Consider the following 22,577-nt stretch of genomic DNA (forward strand, 5'->3'; position numbering starts at 1 on the left):
ATAGAATTGGGCAAAAAACCTTACATTCTGTCCGTCATGAATGACAGTGCCGGGCTTGACGGAGCACCTTGCAATGCAATTCCCTGTTCATCTCTCAGCAATACTTCTAGGTTTTATTGTTATTTCTGATATATTTTTAAAGATTGTAACAAAAAAAGGATATGTTTCTTAACGGGCGGGAGCAGCCACTTGCAAATGGAAAGAAAAGGGGGGCGCTCAATTGATAGCAGAAAATCTAGATCAGAGCAGGGTTCTGCAGTCCATCCACTGATGGGGACTAATCTTTGAAGGGGAGAAGATGGGGAAGAAGATCAGAGAGACAGACATCTCATCTCTACATATTATTTGCCCAGTATCACTTACCGTCAGAAAGAAGTACCACGGTTGGGGAATGCCATACTCCCCCGGAAAGACCGCCTCAACGTACCAGGTTACCAGGCCATAAAGCACAGAGTCCAGCAGTAGCATCCCCAGCACATGTGCAAAGGTAAAATTATCATCCACGCTGACAGGCTTCATCAGGTCCGCCCATTGGATGCCTGTTCCTGAAAGGCAATACAGGGGACTTCTTATGGTTTCTTCTTTAATAACCTACAATCACTCATGCACTAGGCTGTCCTGCAACCAATCACCATACACGGCCATAATCTCACTGTATCACTCACCTCAAATGCAGACTGTTTAGCGAACGTCTTAGCGTGCATCTTACTGACAGGTTTCTCAGATGAACCTTCCCTAACTTGACACCAGACCCCTTTCTCTCCCATGTTGTTACTTGTGAACTGAGGCAGATATATATCACTCATTTTCAGGTGTCATAATGAGACAACGAGCATTCCTGCCATTTTTTAAATCTGGCTTCCCTTCTCTCTCCCTCTCTGTCGTCTCATGGGATCGCTGCACGACAATTGGAGAATTTGTCTCCATCAGGTATTGCAATGATGTACTCAGATAAATGCTGGATAGTGAGCCTCAGAGCAAAGATGTGTCCACCTATAGGTGGAGCCAAAGTAGTACCAGTATTAATCTCCTCAAACAGTCAACAACTCGCTATACTTCTATCCTGAACAACATGAAGTACTCTTCACAACCGCTGGAATCTCTGTTCCCCTGAAGCAAAACTATGCAAGACTGCACTGAGTCACACAATGTATTCTTCTAGTGAAGGTTAACCACCAAGTGTTCCAGTTTGTAACTTTTCAGAGTTCAGCTTATACAGGTGTTTCTCTGAGCCAGCAGAGAACAATATCTACCCTTGGTCCTCAACAGAAATCTGTCCCCAAGATAAAGTCCCTCTCCTGTTAAGCCCTCAGCGGCACGTCACCATTACCCCGGCTTTCCAGCACCATCTCCCAGGCTCACATTACAACTTAGCTATTCTCTCAGTAATATTCACACAGGGTCAGATTGGGATATGTAATAATGCTGGCAGCAACAAAAACAATTGTTGCCCACATTCATCCATCAAATTTGCGTTTTTTTTTTCATTACAAACTTATTTTTACGGAGTGGCCTATTTTGCAAATATCTGTGGCAAAGAGATTTTATTTTAAAGTGTGTTGGTCCAGAACCAATGTTAAAAAATAATTATTCAATGTACTCTGCAGATGGTAAAATTCCCACACTGTCTGAGAAAAGTGGGAAACATTGATCCGTCAGACCTATCGGGCACTACCCTATGGGCTAGTGCAAGCCTGCCGCCATCCCATCCCAGCCCACCACGCAGCATAATCATTTCCAAGAAAGCCCCTCTCCACCCCACTAATCGGCATAACCAACAGCCATCTGTGAAATAAAATCTCCCATGCTTTGGTGGCACATCCCCTCATTTATCAGTCTTATGTTCTCCAGATGTCGGTCACAAAAGACTCGGCACAAATCATCTTTCTATTTCTGTGCGTTCAGAATACAATACAACCGATTGAGCATCAATGAAACCCCAATAGTTATTTCTTGCATAATAATTAGGTTGTGTATCCTCCGACAAGAAGGGTTTCTTTTCTTTCGTGAAGTACCCAGGTTTCCTTCTGACCATTAAATTGTGACACTCTCTGCTTCCTTTTGCGCACCATCTGCCCCACTAATAAGCCCATCGCTCCACCTCTCATCGCCACTACGCCATTTCATCTCCCAAGACCATCTCTCCACCTCTGAGCACCACCACAATGCCCCTTTGCATTCTGACTCTTACCTTTGCCTTCAAACATTCCGATAAGCTGGGCTCCCATGGCCATTGCCACATTTGAGATAAGGCAGGATGACAGCTTCTGATCGTGGGACATCAAGTCATAGCGTGGTGAGATGAAAAAGTAGGGTATGTACGAGAGGAAGTAGAGGAAGCCTCCAGCTGCAGCCCCTACATTTGCTGCAAAGAGAAGAAGAGAATTACCAAAGGGGGAGGGACGAAGTGCAGCCTGCCACAGTCCCTGCAATAATATACACCATCTAATCATACCCTGCCATTGAGTGCATGCAGAATATATAGCAAAAATAGACATCTGCATCAGAAATGGCCTTCTGCTGAAGACATTTAAAATGTGTTATGTACACATTTTATGCTGAAATTAAGGTAAACTAAACTGATCAAATGCGTTGGGCCCCTCTCTAGATTTATTCTTTCCGTTCCAATAAGAAAGGCATCTATTCATATGCTGTATTGTCTGTCTTTGCAGGGATAATATTTTGGGCCCGATTCATGGAAGTGTTTTATAATGGCGCAATCCAATAGGAAAACGCTCCATGAATCAAGCCCTTTAAGTGGTGGGACAGAACACACAAAAAACATTCTAAACCGTTTTTGTCCTTTTACTGGACCTAGGAGCATTACCATTCTACCATGAATCATCAATGTAGTACATTATGACTTTTTAATATATTGCATGCAGGCACTGTCTTGCTGTTTCAGGAAATAGCAAATAACACACATTTTAATATTAAGGAAGGTACTCAATCGCCCTCAGAAGAAAAACGTGTATGTATGTGAATATCAAACAGCAACAACCAGCTAGCCTGCACACGCACACACCCACACAAACCCACGCCCCCCAGCCCTCCCGTTGCGGAAGACACATACTCACTGAGCTAGTTAACAGGCTATATTTTAGGTAGAATTTCCATCTTGTGTGATATTCTCTTTGCCTGGTGAGTCCCCCCAGCACTTTTTACTGGACTATAGGGTTTTCGGTCTCATGTGTGAGTGGGAATCTTTTTCCCCCACTTACCCATTCTTATTTTTGTACTCTGGGCACCCCTTTTTGGGCTTATTTTGATGGGGTCACTTTCCTGATATTTTCCTCTGCCATCTGTAATTCCCTATTGTAGCACCCAACACTTAGGTGCTGTGTTATTGCAAGATCCGTGAGCATTCCTCTTTGTTTTTATCTTTCTTCCTTGTGAGAACTACTGTTCCCAAAGATAGGAGGGTACTTTTTATCCTACCTATACTTTTTTTGTAAGCCCAGCACCCCCTCCTTATGTGGAGTGATAAGGGGACACTGTCCCTTTTTCCCTTTTTGGTTACAGTAACAATTCCATCCAAGTGGCTGGTCGCAGCGGATACTTTTTCTACCAATTGGGTGAAACTTACAATGCAGGCCGCATTTGTAGCTGCGGGAAGGTGCAAATGGGACACCATTGATCCAAAATGGTTCCTGTCTTCATTTATCGCCAACTCCCGATGGTTTTTTCTTTCTTGATCCTTCTTCTGCCGTGCTGGTTGGGGAGGTCTTTATGCATCTTTTGTCTTAGCCAGGATCCCTTTGTGAGGTCCGCCCGAAGGCACCAATGTTTCTGGGAGGACAGGAAGCTTGGAGGACATGGAAACTCCACAAGTCTCTGTCCTTCAGTGTGCCTGCTTAGGTCCAGTTCTAATTGGGAGGCTGGCTGTCCAGAAAGGACAGCCCCCACCCCAGGTTTGACTGACAGCATGCTTGTTAAATGGTTGAGTTCTTGCATAAAAGGCTAGGGTATTCAGGCTGAAGCCAGAGTTGACCACTGGAATATTCATTCCGAAGAAGAGAAGGAGAAGGAAGACATCTGCAGCTAACTACAGAGACCGCCAGAGCCATCTGAGTGACGACTGCTGCTTCAGCCCTCTTTTCCAAGCGACATGGAAGCTCCGAGCTTGATGACTTCCTTCTTTAGACTGGTGGGACCAACCAGTCTGAGGACAACCTGCATTTTAAGCCATCCCACAATGAGCTGTGACCTTCACAGGCTTCAAACCGCCAATAGCCTGGGACCTGTAGCCAGTGTGCAGTGTATCGTGTTCCTAGGAGCAAATCCTCCCGAAACTTTAGTGGACTCCTTCCGGACCGCGAGAGGCAAGATTCTGCTCCTTGAAGTCCCCTCATCCTAAGGCTGGGCCGTGAGAGCAAGCTGAGTCGACCGGGCTGTAACCGCTCTTCACTTGTGCTCTGAAACGGGTGCCATAAACAACAGAACCATGAAGAATCCATTGTCTGAAGCCTCTCCACTCGACTGCTGCTGTGAGGATCCATCCAGTGTCCCTTCTTCAGTCTGCCTGAGCAAGAATCCAGTGACTGGGTCTACTGCTGCTCCATCGTAGAAGCTTTGTGCTGCAACAACTTCTTCATGCTGAGGTTACTGTGAGACTCTTGGTATAACTTACCTAGAGTTCCTTTGTTGCTCCTATGTTGCTGTAGTACTGAATTGTGTGTTTGGGAGTTTACCCATACACGTTTGCCCAGGCCTAACACCTGTACTCCTACAGGGAGCCTTCCCTGGAGTCCCTACACCCTTTTTCTCAACAAAGTAACACTTGTAACAAGTCTTTCTCTGGAACTCTTGATGACATTTTCCAGCTTGTGCTGTATCTATTTGTCCCTCCCATCTGACTAAGAATCTCAAACCTGGATAGGGATGGACTGCTAAAGGCTAATGCCTCTGAATTTAAATGCAAGTCTTACCTGCTCTGTGTTGGTTTGGATTTGTTCATTCTTCCTTGAACCAGTGATTCTAAAGTATTATTTGCCAAGTGCTTTACTTACCTTAAATTGCTTCCTATTCTTTAAGTGTAAAACATGTTTTTATTTACAGGATTATCATTTAATGATTGTTGGCTGGTGAATACATTGGCTAGCCTAAAGAAACTCTTTAACTTAACCGTATTCTAACTTAAAGTTGACCGCTGAATTGAGTCACTACTGCAAAAGCCTTACTGTATATATGTCTAAAATGTGCTCTTATCTTAATTGAAAAGTGAACTTAACATTGTCTAGTTTGTTTAATAAATAATAATTTATATATAACTGCAAGTGTGTAAGTGTCTGTTAGGGATAACTCTCATTTGAAACAGCTACTGGTGAAACAGAGCTTTGAGAAGCCCTTCCCTATGTTGGAGATCTGGATCCTAAGGACCATCCTGAGCTGCAGACTTTACTTGCAGAAGGTGCACCCTCTAGGGCAGACTTCAGCAGAGGTCAAAGAGAGTGTCCTACTCTTGAAGGTATAAGCAAACAGACAGCTTCCCAGCTGGAAGGGCAAGAGCCAGGGAAGCACAGGCTTTACTGGGAGGAGGGCCTCCTCTACAGTCAACCCACTGAGTCTACCCCAGGAGAATACAGAAGACTTGTAGTGCCTCTGGAGGTGAGACCCCAGTTCCTACAGTTAGCCCATGAGATCCCTCTGGTCACTTGAGCTTCAAGAAGAACAAAGAGAAGATATCTCTGTATTTCTACTGGCCCAAGATGGGGTTTGGTGTACTTAAATTCTGTAGGAGTTGTCACACTTGTCAGATATCTGGCAAGAATGGAGCCAAGAATGTGGCACCTTTAGTGCCTTTCCCAGTGGTGAGAGGTCCTTTTGAGAGAGTGGGGATTGACGTTGTTCCCCTAGACCATCCAACTTCTTCAGGCAACCGATTTATATTGGTTGTGGTAGACCATGCTACCAGGTATCCTGAAGCCATACCTATGAGGACTGTTACAGTGGCTAAGGCCCTCCTTGTTTTCTTTTTTTTTTTTTACCAGGGTTGGGTTTCCTAAGAATGTCATCTCTGACAGGGGGCCACATTTTATGGCCCACTACATACAAACCATGTGGAAAAAACGTGGAGTGGCCTACAAGTTCTCAACAGCCTACCATCTCCAAACCAATGGGTTGGTGGAGAGGTTTATCAGAACAATGAATAGCATGATAGGTGCTTTAGAGGAACCCCTTAGAAGAAAGTGGAGCCTTCCGCTGCCATGCCCTCTCTTTGCCTATAGAGAAGTCCCTCAAGTAGGGGTTGGTTTTAGCCCCTTTGAGCTGCTCTATGGTCATCCGGATAGAGGTTCTTTGGCCTTAATCAAGGAAAGGTTGGAGAGTGCTCCTTCCTTCAAGCCAGCGAGAGAATGGGCTAGGTCTCTGGAGGAGAATGATGGCACATATGATGACAGAAGCTTCTTATAACTTCAAAGCAGGGCAGGCTCTGGTCAAACATTGCCATGACCAGAAGGCCAACATGTTGCAGTTTACTCCAGAACAGCTGGTTCTAGATATGGCATCTACAAGGCAGAGGGCCTTACAGGACAAATGGATTGGACCCGTCAAGGGTGTGGCCAAACCTGGAGAGGTCAATTATTTAGTGGACTTGGGCAATCCCAGGGAGGCCGCTAGGGTCCATCACACTAACCGTCTGAAAGCATTTTTTTCCAGACCAGAACAAGGAGCTTTGCATCTAGCCTCTCCCTGACCTCCCCAGGGGACAACCTTCAGATGGGAAGATTCAAGGAGCAAAACTCTCTTCAGATCTGACTCTGTAACAACAGGAGCAGTGCAAAGATCTGTTAAATCAGTTTGCCTCCCTGTTTTCACTAACCACAGGCTTGACCCGTTGGGGCCAGCATGATATTCTTACTGGTGATAGTCTCCCTCTGAAAAGCAGGGGTTACAGGATGTCCGACCATGTAAGATCCAACATAAAGGAATAGGTCAAGAAGAAGTGTGATCTTGGGATAATAGAGCTATCTACCACTCCATTGTCTAGTCCAGTTGCACTAGTACCAAAGGCAGGATCCAAAGAGTTGAGATTCTGTGTGGACTAGAGAGCTCTTAATGCAGTCATCACAACTGATGCCCATCCTTTACCTAGGATAGATGAGCTGGTGGACAAACTTGGTTCAGCCAAGTTCCTCAGTACATTTGCCTAACCTCAGGCTATTGGCAAATGCCAAGGTGAAAACTGCATTTTCTATCCCAGGAGGTCTCTGCTAGTTTAAGGTTATGCCTTTTGGACTCAAAAATGCACCTCCTACGTTCCAGAGGATGGTGAATCAAGTTCTGAATGGGATGGAGGACTTCTGCACTGCATACTTGGACGACATTGCAGTGTTCAACCCCACTTGGGAAGAGCATCTTGACCACCTTGGATATGTATTGCAGGCTCTTGAACAGGCCCTTCTGGACATAAAGGCTAGTAAATGTCAAATTGGTCAGAGTAAAGTGGTCTACCTTGGACATTAGGTAGGAGGAGGTGCAATAAGGCCATTACCTAGCAAAGTACAAGCTGTACAATACTGGGCCACCCCTACTACTCAACCCCAAGTCAGAGCCTTCCTAGGTCTCACTGGGTACTATAGGAATTTCAATGAGAACTATGGGACCATAGCTTCTATCTTGAATGTGATCTCCTCACCCAAATTCCCCAAGAAGGTCAGGTAGAATGAGGAATACACTCAGGCCTTTAAATGACTTAAGACAGCCCTTTGTCAAGCTCCAGTTTTGAGAGCTCCTGACTCCAACCAATCCTTTATTGTACAAATGGATGCTTCTAACAGGATAGGTGTAGTTCTGAGTCAGCTGCATGAGAAAGGCAGGGAACACCCCATCTGCTTCGTCAGTAGGAAACTGAAGGGCCTTGAGACAAGGTGGGCAACTATTGAACGTGTGGTCTCTAAAGAAGCTTAGACCATACTTGTATGGATCTACTTTTGTAAGTCAGACAGACCGCCAACCCTTGAGATGGCTAATGCAGATGAAGGGGGAGAATTGTTAAGGTGGTCAATCAGCCTCCATGGGTTTGAGTTCAGCATAGAACACTAGTCAGGGTGTAATCACCAAAATGCTGATGGTCTCTCCATAAAGTATGACCGACTGGAATAGGAGATTCATCCAGGACTGGATTAAATCCTCCTGTCCCTTAGTCTGGGGGGGATGAGTGTTAGAGAGAATTCTCATTTCTGTGCTAATTTCCTTCTTCATTAGAGACCGCCAGCTCTTTTGCTGGACTTTGGGACTTTTGGATTTTCTATCCTGGAGTGAGTGAGATCTTTTTCTCACTCTATCATGTACTTCTATCTGATTTGGACTCTGTGTTTCTTTTTGGTTTTAGAGTCTGACAAACTCCATAGGCATCACCTTTTGTATTGTGACACACAGCACCCTCAGTGATGTGATATGCTATGCTAGGTTATTTATAACATGCTTAATACCCAGAGGTTTCTAAGCGCGGACCCAGGGATCGAACCTGTGGCACTACGTGTCGTCTTGCTTCCAAGGCGAGCACGTTGCCCCTGAGCTATCCTCCCGAGACAGTGCAGTCCTTTGGATTTCTCTTAAGGTTTAAATACCTACTCTTGTATAAACTACTGTTTTCAAGAGTATTAAAGAGAAATTGACTTTACTTACCTTTTTGTCTTTGTAGAACCAGCCCACCCCATCCTATGTGGAGTGCTGGGGGGTTACTTAGTATCCCGTTTGTCTACTTTCTCATGTAACATATTTATGTTACCCTCACTATAATTAATGGCTGGTGGCAGTAGTTTAATTTTCCTACCATTGTGTGTTTTTACCACAGGCTGAATCCTCAGCTGCACTATTGCACCCATGGGTGCCCATTTCGTCAAAATGGCCCCGGTCTTCGTTTTTTGACATTTCTTGCTTGTGAGGTCCTTCCTGGGTTTTACTCTGCACGCCAAACCTGGTTTGGTCCCTTTGTTCATGTTGTCTTTGGTGGAGTTCACTGGTGAAGCCGCCTCTGGCTCCAGCCTGTCTGGCAGGGCAGAAAGCAAGGGAGGTTCCTGAAACACCTATGCTAAGATTCCTTAGTTACAGGAATGCACCCAAAGGTGATTGGCTGGCTAGCTGACTGTCCTTGGAGGACAGCCATACTGCTGTGTGAGTGACAGCTAGGCTGCGAATTAATGGGAGAAACCTACATAAAAGGTGAGGTCTCTCACTCCTAGAGTCGAACAGTGGACGAAGGAACCAAAGAAGAAACAGGAAAAGAAGCTTGCTGCACCCTGTTAGGCAGAATCCTGTGCAGTGCCCTTAGGGACCACTAAACACAATTAAGACTACAGGTGGTGATACAAGTTTTACCTTTGGTATAACCCTGTACTACTATGTCATAGTGGTAGCAGTGGCGGAGCAGCCAGGCTTATCTCAAGAGTATATGAGCAGTAGCAGAGATTACACAAAGGGACCACAATTACTGTGACTCAAGCAAACACTGACTCAAGGTTTCAGGTAGAAAAATATAAGTACATTTATTTTTAAACCATTTGTTATAAAAACGACACTTCTATTAAACTTCAATAAAAAACGCACGTTAAATATACAACTAACCAATTCACTTTGTACAGTAAGTCTGAAGGTAAGTACCCTGTTTTGGCATGAACCGGTATTAGGCACAAAAACATGTTACCGCGAATACGAATGCGATCACTTTTTGACATTTTGGTCTACTAAACAAACACGTATCCGTGACATGAAATGCTAAAGGGGCATAAACACATTTAGCACCTGAGATACCCAGAGGGAGTTGGAGGCAAAAATCACAGGCAATATTTTGGTTAGGCAGGCAGAATCAAGAAACGCTCAGAGACAGGAGTTCAAAAGTCAAAGGGCCGGAGCCAGGTTCAAAGACACCGGGGCCAGTTGCCAAAGATCACACGGTCTAACAGTTCACGATTCAACAGAGCCAAAAAGTACTTGGATATTGTCAATGTTCGGAAGCAAAAGTTATAAGAAGGAGGGAAGACAAGGTCAAGCCTTGGAAATGAAGAATAAGAGATTCACCCAGTTTCCTCAACAGAACACAGTACCTTGTTCCAATGGTTTAGCTGGTGCCCTGGCAGTTGTTCCTGTTGGTTTCCCGCAGACCCACGATTCCTGGAGCTTCATCGAGAAGGAGGACGTCTGAAGGGGGTCTGCACCAGACAGGGATGAGGCTGGCAGCAGCGACACGGAATAAAAGGTGCGCTCCTTAAAAACAGGAGAGGCTCTTCAGGTGGCTATCTGGACCACTACGGCAGTGTGCAGCGATTTCGACCACGGAAGAGGATCCTCTGGCTGTAGAAGATGAGCTGGTTATCCCCACCAAGCTCAAGGGAAGACGACTCTGGACTGGATCTTCTCTGAGTCATTGAAGGGCAGATGGCTCAGGATTGCAGCAGGGCTTCACCGGGACAGGGTAGTTGCAGCAGCCGTCGTTCTCTCTGCTTCTCTTCGGTTCCTTGTAGTTCCAGTGGCGACTCTGACTCCTAGCCCAAGAGACCTTCCTTTTCTGTGAAAAACCCCTATTCACACAGCCTGGCTGTTTGTTTGTTTAATTCACTTATAATGCGCATCCGACCCAAAAGCAGCCGGGCGTAGCAGTACAGAAAATGCAAAGTTTAAGTTACAGGGTAGGGTCATGGGAAGCATACAGAGTCCAAAAATATTAAATACAATATATCACAGGTAGGCGGAAATTGCAATTTACACACAAGATACACGCAAAATATACAATAAGGACAGTTTATATACAGGCACTGGATGGGAGTTCGCTCATCGCCAGGTGGGCAGCGTAAGGAAGTCCATAGGATCAAAGGAGAACAGGATAGAGATGTTTAAATGCTAAGGTTGTGAGAGGATAAGAGGGCGCTAGTGGGCTAATCATTGGCAGACCTCATAAGATTAATGTAGTTGGTTCTGAATTTCCATAATTGGGCCGCTTGAACCTGGAAGCTGCTACCCCTGCCTTAGTTAGCCTGAATCTTGGAATGATGAGGCTAATGGCATTAAAAGTTCTGGCTGGGTGCATGTGGTTTCTTTTTGTGAGTTTGTTACAGAGATAGCTTGGTGCGGCATTGTTCAGGGCTTTGTGGACCAGGGACGCTACTTTTAAGTGGATTTTATTTCGGGTGGACAGCCAGTTGTTTTGACGCCTGATCTTTGAAATATGCGATCTTTTAGACACACCGAGGGCGGCTCGCAAGGCGTTGTTTTGTAAAATTTGAATTCGGTGGGTGATGGATTTATTTGCTCCAATGTAGAGGGCATTACAATAGTCAAGCCTCGAGAGGATTAGTGCTCTCGCTAGGATAAGGCAGTTGTTGTCAGAAAGAAAGTGTTTGCCTGCTCTAATGTGTGCATGAGCTTGCATGTGTAGGCGGTTGCCGAAGCCAATGGCTTCACCTGTTTGTTGAAAGAAAGGGTGGCATCCAGATAGAAGCCAAGTGTCTTCACATCTTTCGATACCTTGATGATGATGATATTCCCATCAATTTCAAATGAGGTATAATCCTGGCTACGTTTTTTGAGGTTAGAGTGTGTCCCTAGGATGATCAACTCTGTTTTATCATCGTTCAGGCATAGGCCATGGGTTGCCATCCATGCCTGGACGATGATATACACCCTATTCACCAAGGCCAAATCCTTATTGTAATCCCCAGAAAGTGGGAGGAGAATCTGGGTATCATCTGCATAGTTAGTGTAGGTGATCCTAAGATGGCCCAGATCATCAAAAAGGGGCTTAGTAAATATGTTGTAAAGAGTCGGGGAGACACACGAACCCTGAGGAACTCTGCACCAGATGGGGATTGGGTCAGCCGCCGCCTATGGGAAGAACACCCTCATGGTCCTGTCGCTAAGAAAGGATTCAAACCATGTTATGGCCTCTCTGGAGAAATGTGCAGCAGAGTCTAAGTGACTGCAAAGTACCCCATGGTCCACGAGGTCAAATTCTGCTGAAAGGTCCAGCAGCAAGAGGAGAGCCATTTTTCATTCATCTCTTAGATCATCTGTTTGTGCCTTTCGGTCGATGAGGGCAGTCTCTGTGTGGTGTTGTGGACGGAATCCTGATTGGCGCTCTCCTAAGAGTTTATGTTGTTCCAGAAAATTTTGGATTTGATTATAGGCAATCTTACCAAAGATTTTAAGCAGGAAGGGGACTGTCGTAATGGGACGGTAGTTGGTGGGTATGAGTGGGTCTAGCGTTTGCTTTTTTAGCAGTGGTAGTACCCAGGATTGTTTTAGATTGGTGGGCACCGTGCCAGACGTGAATGAGGAGTTGACAAGTTTGGCAATAAACAGGGAAAGATCCCTAGCAGCATCTTTTATAAGCTGGGCAGACCAGGAATCGCCATGACAATTTCATGGCTTGAGGGACAGGATGACTTTCTCCACCTCAAGGATAGAGGTTTTAGAGAACATGAACCATATAGCTGGGTCCTGAGCCTTTGGGGCAAGGTTTATAGTGGAGTTTTTGGTCTTAGTAGATTGTGTAAGGGAGGCTTTCTTTTTGGCTATTTTCGTTTGGAGTAAGGACATTTTATTTGATAGGGCTTGCTGAATGTAGGAGCACCAAGTTTTATCTTTGGTGCATATATCCGGAATGGGGATGGGCGACTCTAGTTCCTTGAGGATGGGGAACAGTTCCCTCATGTTTGAGTTGGCATTGGAAATACGCTTATTGAATGAGTTCTGTTTGGCCAAATGGATTTCTTTTTTATATTGTGAGGATATTTCTGTTGGTTTAATTTTGTGATCTTCTGAAGGGGTAAGCCTCCACGCTGTTTCGCAACTCCTTTTAAGTAGACGCAGATCCTTTAGTTCAGGGGTAAACCATTTGTTTAGGAGAGATTTAGGTTTACTTTGTCTGAGTTTCAGGGGTGCGATGTTGTCAAAGGTAGTTAACATAATTTTGTTATATTCATTGACTAAAGTTTCTGGGTCTAAATGATCCTCTAGTCCATTGAGGGTAGGTAGAATAGCTGGGATCACTATCTCTGGTGATGCTCTTTTTATTTCTTGTTAGGCAAGGCGGGCCATGATGGCAGCTGGTGGAAGCGGTCTGGAGGTAGATAATTCAAATGACAGGAAGAAATGGTCTGTCCAAGTTTGAGGGATAATGGCTTTGATATTGGCTGTACAGTTGTAGTCTACTAGCCAATCAAGGATTCTCCCTTTGTTGTGAGTGGGTTCTAAAGTTTTTTGCGTCATGCCCAGATGGGAGAGGGAATTTGCAATGATGGTGGCATTTTTGTCTGAGGGGTCATTAAAGCCCAAATTGAAGTCCCCGAGGACAAGTATTTGGGAGGAGGTTTTAAGGTTGTTGGAGAGTATGTTGTGGACGTCGTCCTCAAATGTCCCTAGGGGTCCAGGTGGTCTGTAGATGAGGTGAATAGTCAGTGTGTGGGAGCTGGCTAGTGGAGGTTTAATGGTGAGCGATTCACATGAATAGGATGCTATTGTAGGTGAAATTCTCATACCTAAACTGGTCTTTGCGATGATGGCAATACCGCCACCGCGCATATTGGTTCTGTCTTGCCTGAGTATTGTAAAGTTTTCTGGGATTGCTAAGGAGAGTAGGGGTCCTGCTGCGTCATGCAGCCAAGACTCTGATAGCGATGAAGTCCAAGTTATCGAGCACTATCAGATCGCAGATGCCTGTGGCATGTGCTGTCAGGGATCTGGCATTTATTAATCCCCCTTTTAGGGGGGTGGGGCTGTCAGATGAGACGGTTCAGTTTTGGTAAAGGTGGGAGGAAGTCAGCAGGGGGGTTGTCCAGCCCGGACAACTACCCTGGCCAATCATGACAAAGTGCGACTTGGGTTTCCTAGGATACCCTGTGCAGGGGGTGACTACACTCCTCCCACACATTCAGCCCACCTAGACACCCAGGCGCCTTCAGGAGGACTTCTGGGCAGAAGCCCGCCCAAAGATAGTGAACAAAGAAGGCAAACCTAGTTTTCCGCGCAATGTAAAACACAAGAAGGACTTTAACAAAAAGAAATGGCAGATAAACCCAACCTGAGCCAAAAGAAAGAGGATTTGTTCAAGCAGGTTTATGTTCAAGGCTACTATTATAGCCAAGAACAGTACCACGTTTATCTAATATAATCGCGGTAAAAAAGTTAGGGTAGATACCACTGCCACCAGCCAAGTCTAAATGTTAAAAGAGCGAAACAATGCTCTAGGAGGTACAGATAAAAAAAGGGATACGAGTTAACCCTCTCCAGTACTCCATGGAAGATGGGGTGTATTGGATCTGTGGTAGATTGACTAAGTAAAGTTAATGGTAACTTTATCCTTTTCTGGGGGACCGTAGTCTCCTCAGAAATGGAGTCGAGGGAAGTCTCAAAGACAACCCTGTGCCACGGCACTAAAGGTGCTGTGTGACACAGACAAAGAAGGGGGCTACTGAAGTGGTGTACTTCAGAGTCCACAATCACAAAAACAGATGGAAACACATAGCAAAACACAGATAGGAGTGGGGGAAAATCTCTCACTCTTACTAGGTGGAAAAAAGTCCAGCAAAGCTGCTGGGGGACTCACTAGGTGAGGGAAATTAGCCATAAATGAGAATTCTCCCCAACACACCCTCCTGGACCGTTGGTTTGCCCAGTGAAGCCCTGATGCAGTGCTGAAGCTTCAAGTTTCGAATCGACTAGACAGGCCCATGATGGATGACTTCTTTCCTCGAGTTGGTGGGACCAACTGACCCTAAGACAAACTTGTCTGGAACCCCTCTGCCTGCTGGCTATACTTTGCTGCTGCTGGAACCGAGGGGACAGGAACACCAGAAATGAGTGCATCGTCTTTAAGCCGGACCCAAGCTCCATGAGCATCCTAAGGACTCCCTCGAAGCAGGATGACTCAAGCCAGAGCCACCTCAACAGAGTGCTGGAACCCAGAAGCAAGGGGAGCCCACAAGGTGTCCAAGAACAGCGGTGGTGCTATTGACTGGTAGCTGAAACCGTGAAGTGCTGCTGATCTGGAGTACGCCCATTGCTGCTGCAGACCTTCAAACCACAGTGTAGTAGTCCTCCAACGTCCTTCTTGTCCCAACAACTGAGGCCCAGAAACACAGGATCTGTATGACTGCAACAGGAACAGAAGCCAGCTGAACCCTTTTCTTCAGACACAAGGTGCTGTCTTACTAGGGGTACTTACCTCTTGTTGCTTGTACCTTGCTTGTTCTCACTGGAGACTTGCATTAGCTGCCTTTAGCAGAGTTGCTTGCATCTTTGCTTTTTCACAAGTCTTGCAGCTTGCGGCCCAACAGTGATTCTTTTCTACAAACTCTATTTATAACATTGTGCAAGACTTTTGTGCTCTCTTCCAGAAGGGCCTCAGCTCCCCTAGACTTTGCTCAATTGACATTGGCTGTGCTGGCTCACTTCAGACTCTTCTGACCCTTTGACTTTGTGTTGATTGTCCCTCAAAAAGTCATACATAAGTTACTTTTATAGCTGGGAAAGGGTTAACCTATACTGCACTGGGGGATTGCAAAGTACTTAACTGTTCAGAGAAACTTGTTAACCTTTGTTTCCTTCCCCAACTTTTTCCTTTTTGCCATTAACTCCAGGATTGCCTTTAAGTGTCAAGTGATCTATCAATGTCCACAGTGTCCTAGCTATTGAAGTCACCTCAGGGTGTAGGAAGTGTGTTTGACATATCAAAATGGTATCTACTTACTTAACTGAAACTGAAGGAGTGTATTTTTGAAGTGTATTTTATTGTTGCATATTGCCCTTTCCAAAGAAGGCTTATTTGAAAACTGACTTTTAAATTAAAAAAATAATTATTTTAATAAGAATCCTTGAATATAAGTGTTATCTGAATACCTGTCACTGTCAATCTCTATGTTACACCTCTACAGCTCACATTGACCCCTCTTGAGATACGCCTGGCTGCTCAGTCACTCTACCAACGTGTGTAGGACAGGCCTTTACCAAAGGATGGGTTCCCTATTGCCAAGAGGACACGGGTGGTGTAGTCTCCCACAAGGTTACTACATATAATCTTGCCTAGCAGTGTTTTCTCTACTGTGTGCTGTGAAAAACCTTCCCTTATGAGAACCAACCTAACCCTCTGTTAAGGAGAATTCTCAAAAATGTGCTAATTCCTCTCTACCTTAGAGAGCCCCAGATCTTTTGCTGAACCTTGGGACTTTGTACTTTTAATTCTATTTGTTTTCTGTGTTTGTTTCGTTTTGGTTATGGAGTCTAACAAACTCCATAGGCCTCATCTTTTACAACTGTGTCACCCAGCACCTTCAGTGCAGTGACACAGGGAAGTCTTAGATTTCCCAAGGTTTAAATACCTTCTCTGGGATAAACTACTGTTTCCCAGAGTAGTAGAGTGAAATTGGCTCTACTTAGCATTGTACTTGCTAGACCCAGCACACCCTATTTTACAATAGTATGCTGGAGGGGTTATTTAGTATCCCCTGTCTACATGCTCATGTAACATTTTTATGTTACACTTTCCTCAATTGACTGGCTGGTGGCAGTGGTTTAGTTTTGAACTACCATGGTTAGCATTTATCGCGACTGTTCGCGGACCCAGTAACGTCAACTGCGGGAGCCATCTGCTTCAAAAAAGGCATCTAGCCATCCTTGTTAAAACGGTGCCCGGTCTTCTTTTTTCGCCATGTCTTTGTGGAAAGGTCCTTCAAGAGTTTTTCTATGCGCACCAAACCATGTTTGGTCTCTTTGTTCATTCGCCTTTGGCGGGCTTCAGGAGTGAAGACCGCCTCTGGCTTCAGAGTGTCTGGGGTAGGCAGGCAGTGAGGGCGGTGCCTGAAACTCCATGTGCTTAGTCTCCTAGGAGACCCAAGGGCAAGGACAGCCACCCTGCTAGGTTAGTGGCAGCTAGGCTGGAATAAATGGGAGAGAACTAAATAAAAGGCGAGTCTCTTGGCTTGGAAGGCAGAGTCGACCACTGGACGAAGGAACCAAAGAAGAGCTTGAAGAGGACGGCTGCTGCAACTCCTGGACCATGGGTTTGCCCGGTGAAGCCCTTCTTCATGTGCGAATCACCAAGTTTGCATCGATGGAGAAGCCCGGTAAGGACGACTTCTTCCTTTGAGTTGGTGGGACCAATCAACTCCCAAGTAAGCCACCTGGACACCCATCTCAGAGCTGCAGGAAACCGAATAGCCAGGGAGGAGGACACCAGTTTGTGTGCTTGAAGACAGCTACCGGAATTGAAGAATTGCCAGTCTGCCAGCTTTGTGACCAGTCCCCATACAGTGCAGGAGTCCCCCGAAGTCCTCCTTCTTGTCCCCACGACTGAGGCTCAGAAACAGGGAGATTTGCAGGAACTGCCAGGAGCAGAAGTCTTCAGCTGCATCTTTTTCTTCAAAATAAGGTACTGTGAAAACCCGACCGAGAGAACTTGCCTCTTGCTGCGAAAGTGCGTGAAACTTTGGCAACTTGCAGGCCTAGTCAGCTTGTGGCCCGACATATAACTCTTTCTTCTGAGAACTACTTCTGAGAACCGTGGCAAAGACTTTTCCGTTTATGTACCAGAACCGTTTTTACCTATACAAGACTCTAGCTCATTGACTTTGGCTTACCTATTGCATTGGACCATCCCCTCTGGTGAACACAAACTATTTGCACTGTTTAAAAGTAACTCTACTATTCGGTTTATTAACATATGCCTCTTTGCTCCTCCTTCAAAGTTTAAATATTTCAGAACCGGTTAGTGTGAAGTATTGTAGGATATTGCTGTGTGATATTGATTGCCTCCTTTTAGTAAATGTTTTCTAACTGACTGTGTAGAACATTAAGTGTTTTAGCAAGAACCCTTGAGTGTAAGTGTCTATTTGAATACTTGTAATTGTAAAACCTCTGTGTAACCTCATTACAAGCTCACATTCCCTCTTGAGACACGCCTGGCTGCTCAGCTCGCTACCATAAACTGTGTGGTACAGACTTATACCAACGGTTGCTTTTTGCTTACACCTGTAGTCATAGTTGTGTGTAGTGGTCCCAGAGGGTACGGCATGCAAACTTTGCCTAACAGTACCTCAGCCTTTCAGAAACTTTTCTTGAAGGCTGAGAGTCCTGATATTCGGATGGAGAACCTGATTCCCCCCCCCACACCCCCTCCCTGGAGAGGAGAGTTGATCCTCTCTTTGTGGAAGACGAATCGGAGGACAGATGGACATGTCTAGAAGGTCCGGGTACCACATTCTCCTGGCCCAATCCGGGGCAATTAGGATCATGGTTTTCCTGAACCTCTTCATTACGTGAGGAATGACGGGGACTGGAGGAAATGCATAGAGAAGTGCAAATTCCTAGTCCACCACGAACGCGTCTCCTAGAGCTCCTCTTGGGGGAAATTCCCTGGAGCAGTACAGTTCGCACTTCCTGTTGGCATTGGTCGTGAACAGATCCACTTGAGGGGTTCCCCAAAGAATGAAGATCTCTTGAAGGACTTCCTGAGCTAGTTCCCACTCGTGGGAGACGGCACTTTGCCTGCTTAGAGCGTCCGCCGTCATGTTCTTCTCTCCAGCTAGATGAACTGCCGACAGAGATTCCTTCTTGTATTGCCCAGAACCAGTGCTGCATTGCCTTTCTGCACAGTGGTAGCAACCTTACACCTCCTCTCTTGTTAAGGTAGTACATGGCACCCGTATTGTCCGTCATTATCAGGAAATGTTTTCCCTGTACAGACGGCACGAAGGCCTTCAGCGCTAGTCTGATTGCCCTCAGCTCTAAAAGGTTGATATGTAGTTTGGACTCCGATGGAGACCAACGACCGCGGATGGTCAAATCGTTGGTATGATCTCCCCACCCTGCGAGTGAGGCATCCGTCACTACTGTTCTCCCTGGCCATGGTTGCCAAAAAGGTTCTCCTTTCAAGATGTTTTCCCGACAGGCCCACCACTGAAGGTCCAGTGAGACTCTGTTTCTGATTTGTAAAAGATCGACATCCATCCTGAGAACTGTGACCACTGGGTCCTGAGAGCCCATTGAAGAGATCTCATTCTCAGGCGAGGTTGTCAGGCACCAAAAAGATGCAGGATGCCAACCCTACAAACTAGGACTACAGGTATAGGAAACCCAACCTTTGGTATAAGCTTGTACTACACAGTTTTGGTAGCATGTTGAGCAGCCAGGTTTATCTCAAGAGGGGTCAATGTAAGCTGTAGTGGAGTTACACAGAGAATTACAGTTACAAGCATTCACATAAACTCTTACACTCAAGGTTTCTTGAATAAACAATTATTAAGTTATTCATAAGTCAGTTAGAATAAGCCTTCTTCAGAAGGGAGCAATATAATAGTAACACTCAAATACACTTCATGAAATACACACTCTTAATATCTCTAAATCAGTAGGTAGCCTTTTGGGATGGCCACAGACACTACCTACACCCTCAGGTGACTTCAATTGCTAGGGTGCTGGGGACATTAATATATCACTGTTGCATTTAGAATCAGATAGTAATAAGTCGAAGGAAAAGATTATTTAGAACATACAAGAGACCACAAAAATTCTTAAGCAGGCAAATACTTTTGGATCCCTCCAGAAAGTCATTTGGTACAAAAAGGCTAAGCCAAAGTCAATGGGCAAAAGTCTTAGTTAGGATTAAGCACTTCTGGTAGTTAAGTGGCAAAAGTCTTTGCAAAAGTTCTTAGGAGTGTTTGATGACAAGAAGAATCAAGTGTAGGGCCACAATCTGATTAGACTTGTGAATAGTAGAAGATGCAGGCAACTCTACAGTAAGAGGTAAGTTGTCGCAGACGTTGTACAGTACCTTTAAAACGAAGAAAAAGATGCAGCAGATGACTCCTGTTCCTGTGCAGCTCTGCAGGTCTCGTCGTTCCTGGGCCTCAGTTTTGGGGACAAGAGGGAGGACGTCGGGGGGGTCTCCTGCAATGCACTGGGACGGTCAAAACTCACAACTGGCAAACTTCACTTTCAGTGGCTGTTCAGTGTTTCAGCTTCTCGTGTCTACTGCAAATAGCAACACAGCGGTTCCTGGCTGTCGAGATGGACTTTCCTTGCTTCTGGGGTCCCGCACTCTGTTGAGTGGGCTCAGGCTCGGTCAGTCCTGCTTCCATGGAGTTGAGAGGATATTCCTGGAGCTCTTGGCCAGCTTAAAAGCAACGCACACAATCTGGTGTTCCTCTCCCTGGCTATACGGTTTCCAGCAGGAACACTGTGGCTATTCAACCAGCTCTGAGATGGATGTCCAGGTGGCTTACTTTGGAGTCGATTGGTCCTGCCAACTCAAAGGGAGAAGACGTCTGTGCAGGGGCTTCTCCGTCGATATGAATTTGGAGTTTCAGCACAGCAGCAGGGCTTCACCGGGCAAACCAACGGTCCAGGAATTGCAGCAGGCGTCCTCTTCAAATTCTTCTTGGGTTCCTTCGTCCAGTGGTCGACTCTGCATTCCAAGCCAAAAACTTGCCTTTTCTACAGTTCTCTCCCATTCATGCCAGTTTAGCTGTCAGTCACCGAGCAGGGTGGCTGTCCTTGCCGGCCATTCAGCAGCCAATCACCACAGAGTACATTTGGGCCTCCTAGGAGACTAAGCACAGGGAGTTTCGGGCACCTCCCTCACTTCCTGCCTAGCCCAGACACCATGGAGCCAGAGGCGGACATCACTCGTGAATCCCGCCAAAGGCAACGTGAACAATGGGACCAAACATGGTTTGGCGCACAGAGTAAATCTCAAAAAGGACCTTTCCACAAAGAAATGGCGAAAAAAGAAGACCAGGACCATTTTGACAAAAGTGGCACCCTTTGGTGCTTTACTGCAGCTGCGAACGTAGCCTGCAGTAAATGCACAACACGGTAGTTAAACCGAAACTAGTGCCACCAGCCATTCAGTGAGAAAAGGTTAACATAACATGAGAAGCTAGACAAAGGGGATACTATATAACCCCGCTAGCACCCTATTGTAAGATAGTGTATGCCGAGTCTAGAGAGTTACAGTGGTAAGTAAAGTCAATTTCACTTCACTGCTCTGGGAAACAGAAGTTTATTTCAGAGAAGGTATTTAAACCTTTGGGAAATCTGAAATACTTCCCCATGTCACTGCACCGAGGGTGCTGTGTGACACAATGTAAAAGATGATACCTATGGAGGTTTTCAGATTCCACAACCAAAAGAAACACAGAGTTCCAAATCACATTAAAATACATGAGAGAGTGGGAAAAAAAGGGTCTCACGCTCTCCAGGTTAATATAAATCCTCAAAATCCAGCAAAGTTGCTGGGGCTTTCTAAGGTGGAGGGAATTAGCACATTTCTGAGATTTCTCCCTAACACTCGTACCCCCCACACTAAGGGACAGGAGGATTTAATCCATCACTAGTTGAATTTCCTTACGCCAGTCGGCCATACTTTCTGGAGAGACCATCAGCATTTTGGTAATTACACTCCGACCTGTGTTTAATGGTAAAATCAAACCCCTGTAGGCTGATTGACCTTCTTAACAATTTTGGATTTTACCCCTTCATCTGCATTAACCATCTCAAGGGTTGGTGGTAGGTTTGAATTACAAAAGTAGATCCATACAATTATGGTCTAAACTTCTTCGAATACCACACAATGGCAAAACATTCACGTTCTATGGTTGGCCACCTTGTCTCAGGTTCCTTCAGTTTCCTACTGATGAAGCAGATTGGGTGTTCCCTGCCTTTCTCATCCAGCTGACTCAGAACTGCACCTATACCTGTATTGGAAGCATCTGTCTATACAATAAAGGATTGGTTGCAGTCAGGAGCTCTTAAGACTGGAACTTGACAAATGGCTTGCTTAAGTCCTTTAAATGCCTTAGTGCACTCCTCATTCCACCTGATCTTCTTAGGGAATGTGGGTAAGGAGATCCCATTCAAGGGAGAAGCTATGGTCATATAGTAACATGTGAGACCTAGTCGCACTTGTGTTTCAGTAGTAGGGGTGGCCCATTCTTGTACAGCCTGTACTTTGCTAGGCAATAGCCTTATTTCACCTCCTCCTTCCTCATGTCCAAGGTAGACACTTTACTCTGACCAATTTGACATTTACTTGCCTTTATGGTCAGATTGGCCTGCTCAAGAGCCTGCCGTACATATCCTAGGTGGTCAATATGTTCTTTCCAAGTGGGGCTGAACACTGCAATGTCATCCAAGTATGCCATGAAGCGGTCCTCCATCCCATTCAGGGACATGATTCACCATACTTTGGAATGTAGCAGGTGCATTCTTTAGTAGTAAACTGGTAGAGGCCGCCTGGGGTTGAAAATGCAGTTTTCTCCTTGGCATGGTCTGTCAGGGCTATTTGTCAATAGCCTGAGGTTAGGTCAAATGTAATGAGGTACTTGACTAAACCAGGTTTGTCCACCAGTTCATCTGTCCTAGGTGAAGGATGGGCATCAGTCGTGGTGACTGCATTAAGGGCTCTATAGTCTACACAGAATCCCAACTCCTTGCATCCTGGATTTGGTACTAGCACAACTGGACTAGACAATGGACTTGTAGATGGCTCTATTTCCCCGAGATCAAGCATCTTGTTGACCTTTTCCTTTATGTGGTTTCTTACATGGTATGACATTCTGTAACCTCTGCTTTTAACAGGTAAACAG

The 22,577-nt window shown here is 45.5% G+C and overlaps 1 protein-coding gene across 6 annotated transcripts in view; it reads right to left on the minus strand.

Moving 5' to 3' along the window:
- The window catches only part of ABCA3 (ATP binding cassette subfamily A member 3), a 1,774,001-nt gene that overhangs the window by 971,788 nt on the left and 779,636 nt on the right, over positions 1–22,577 (minus strand). For all 6 annotated transcript variants that reach the window (XM_069646922.1, XM_069646923.1, XM_069646920.1 and 3 more), the window contains 2 exons: positions 2,192–2,365; positions 364–545 (listed from right to left, as the gene is read on the minus strand). In XM_069646922.1, coding sequence (XP_069503023.1) covers positions 364–545; positions 2,192–2,365 — 356 coding nt within the window. The remainder of the gene's footprint in view (positions 1–363; positions 546–2,191; positions 2,366–22,577) is intronic.

This window comes from Ambystoma mexicanum, chromosome 2q (genome assembly GCF_040938575.1).
Source record: "Ambystoma mexicanum isolate Mex_15411 chromosome 2q, UKY_AmexF1_1, whole genome shotgun sequence".
NCBI classification, from domain to species: domain Eukaryota; kingdom Metazoa; phylum Chordata; class Amphibia; order Caudata; family Ambystomatidae; genus Ambystoma; species Ambystoma mexicanum.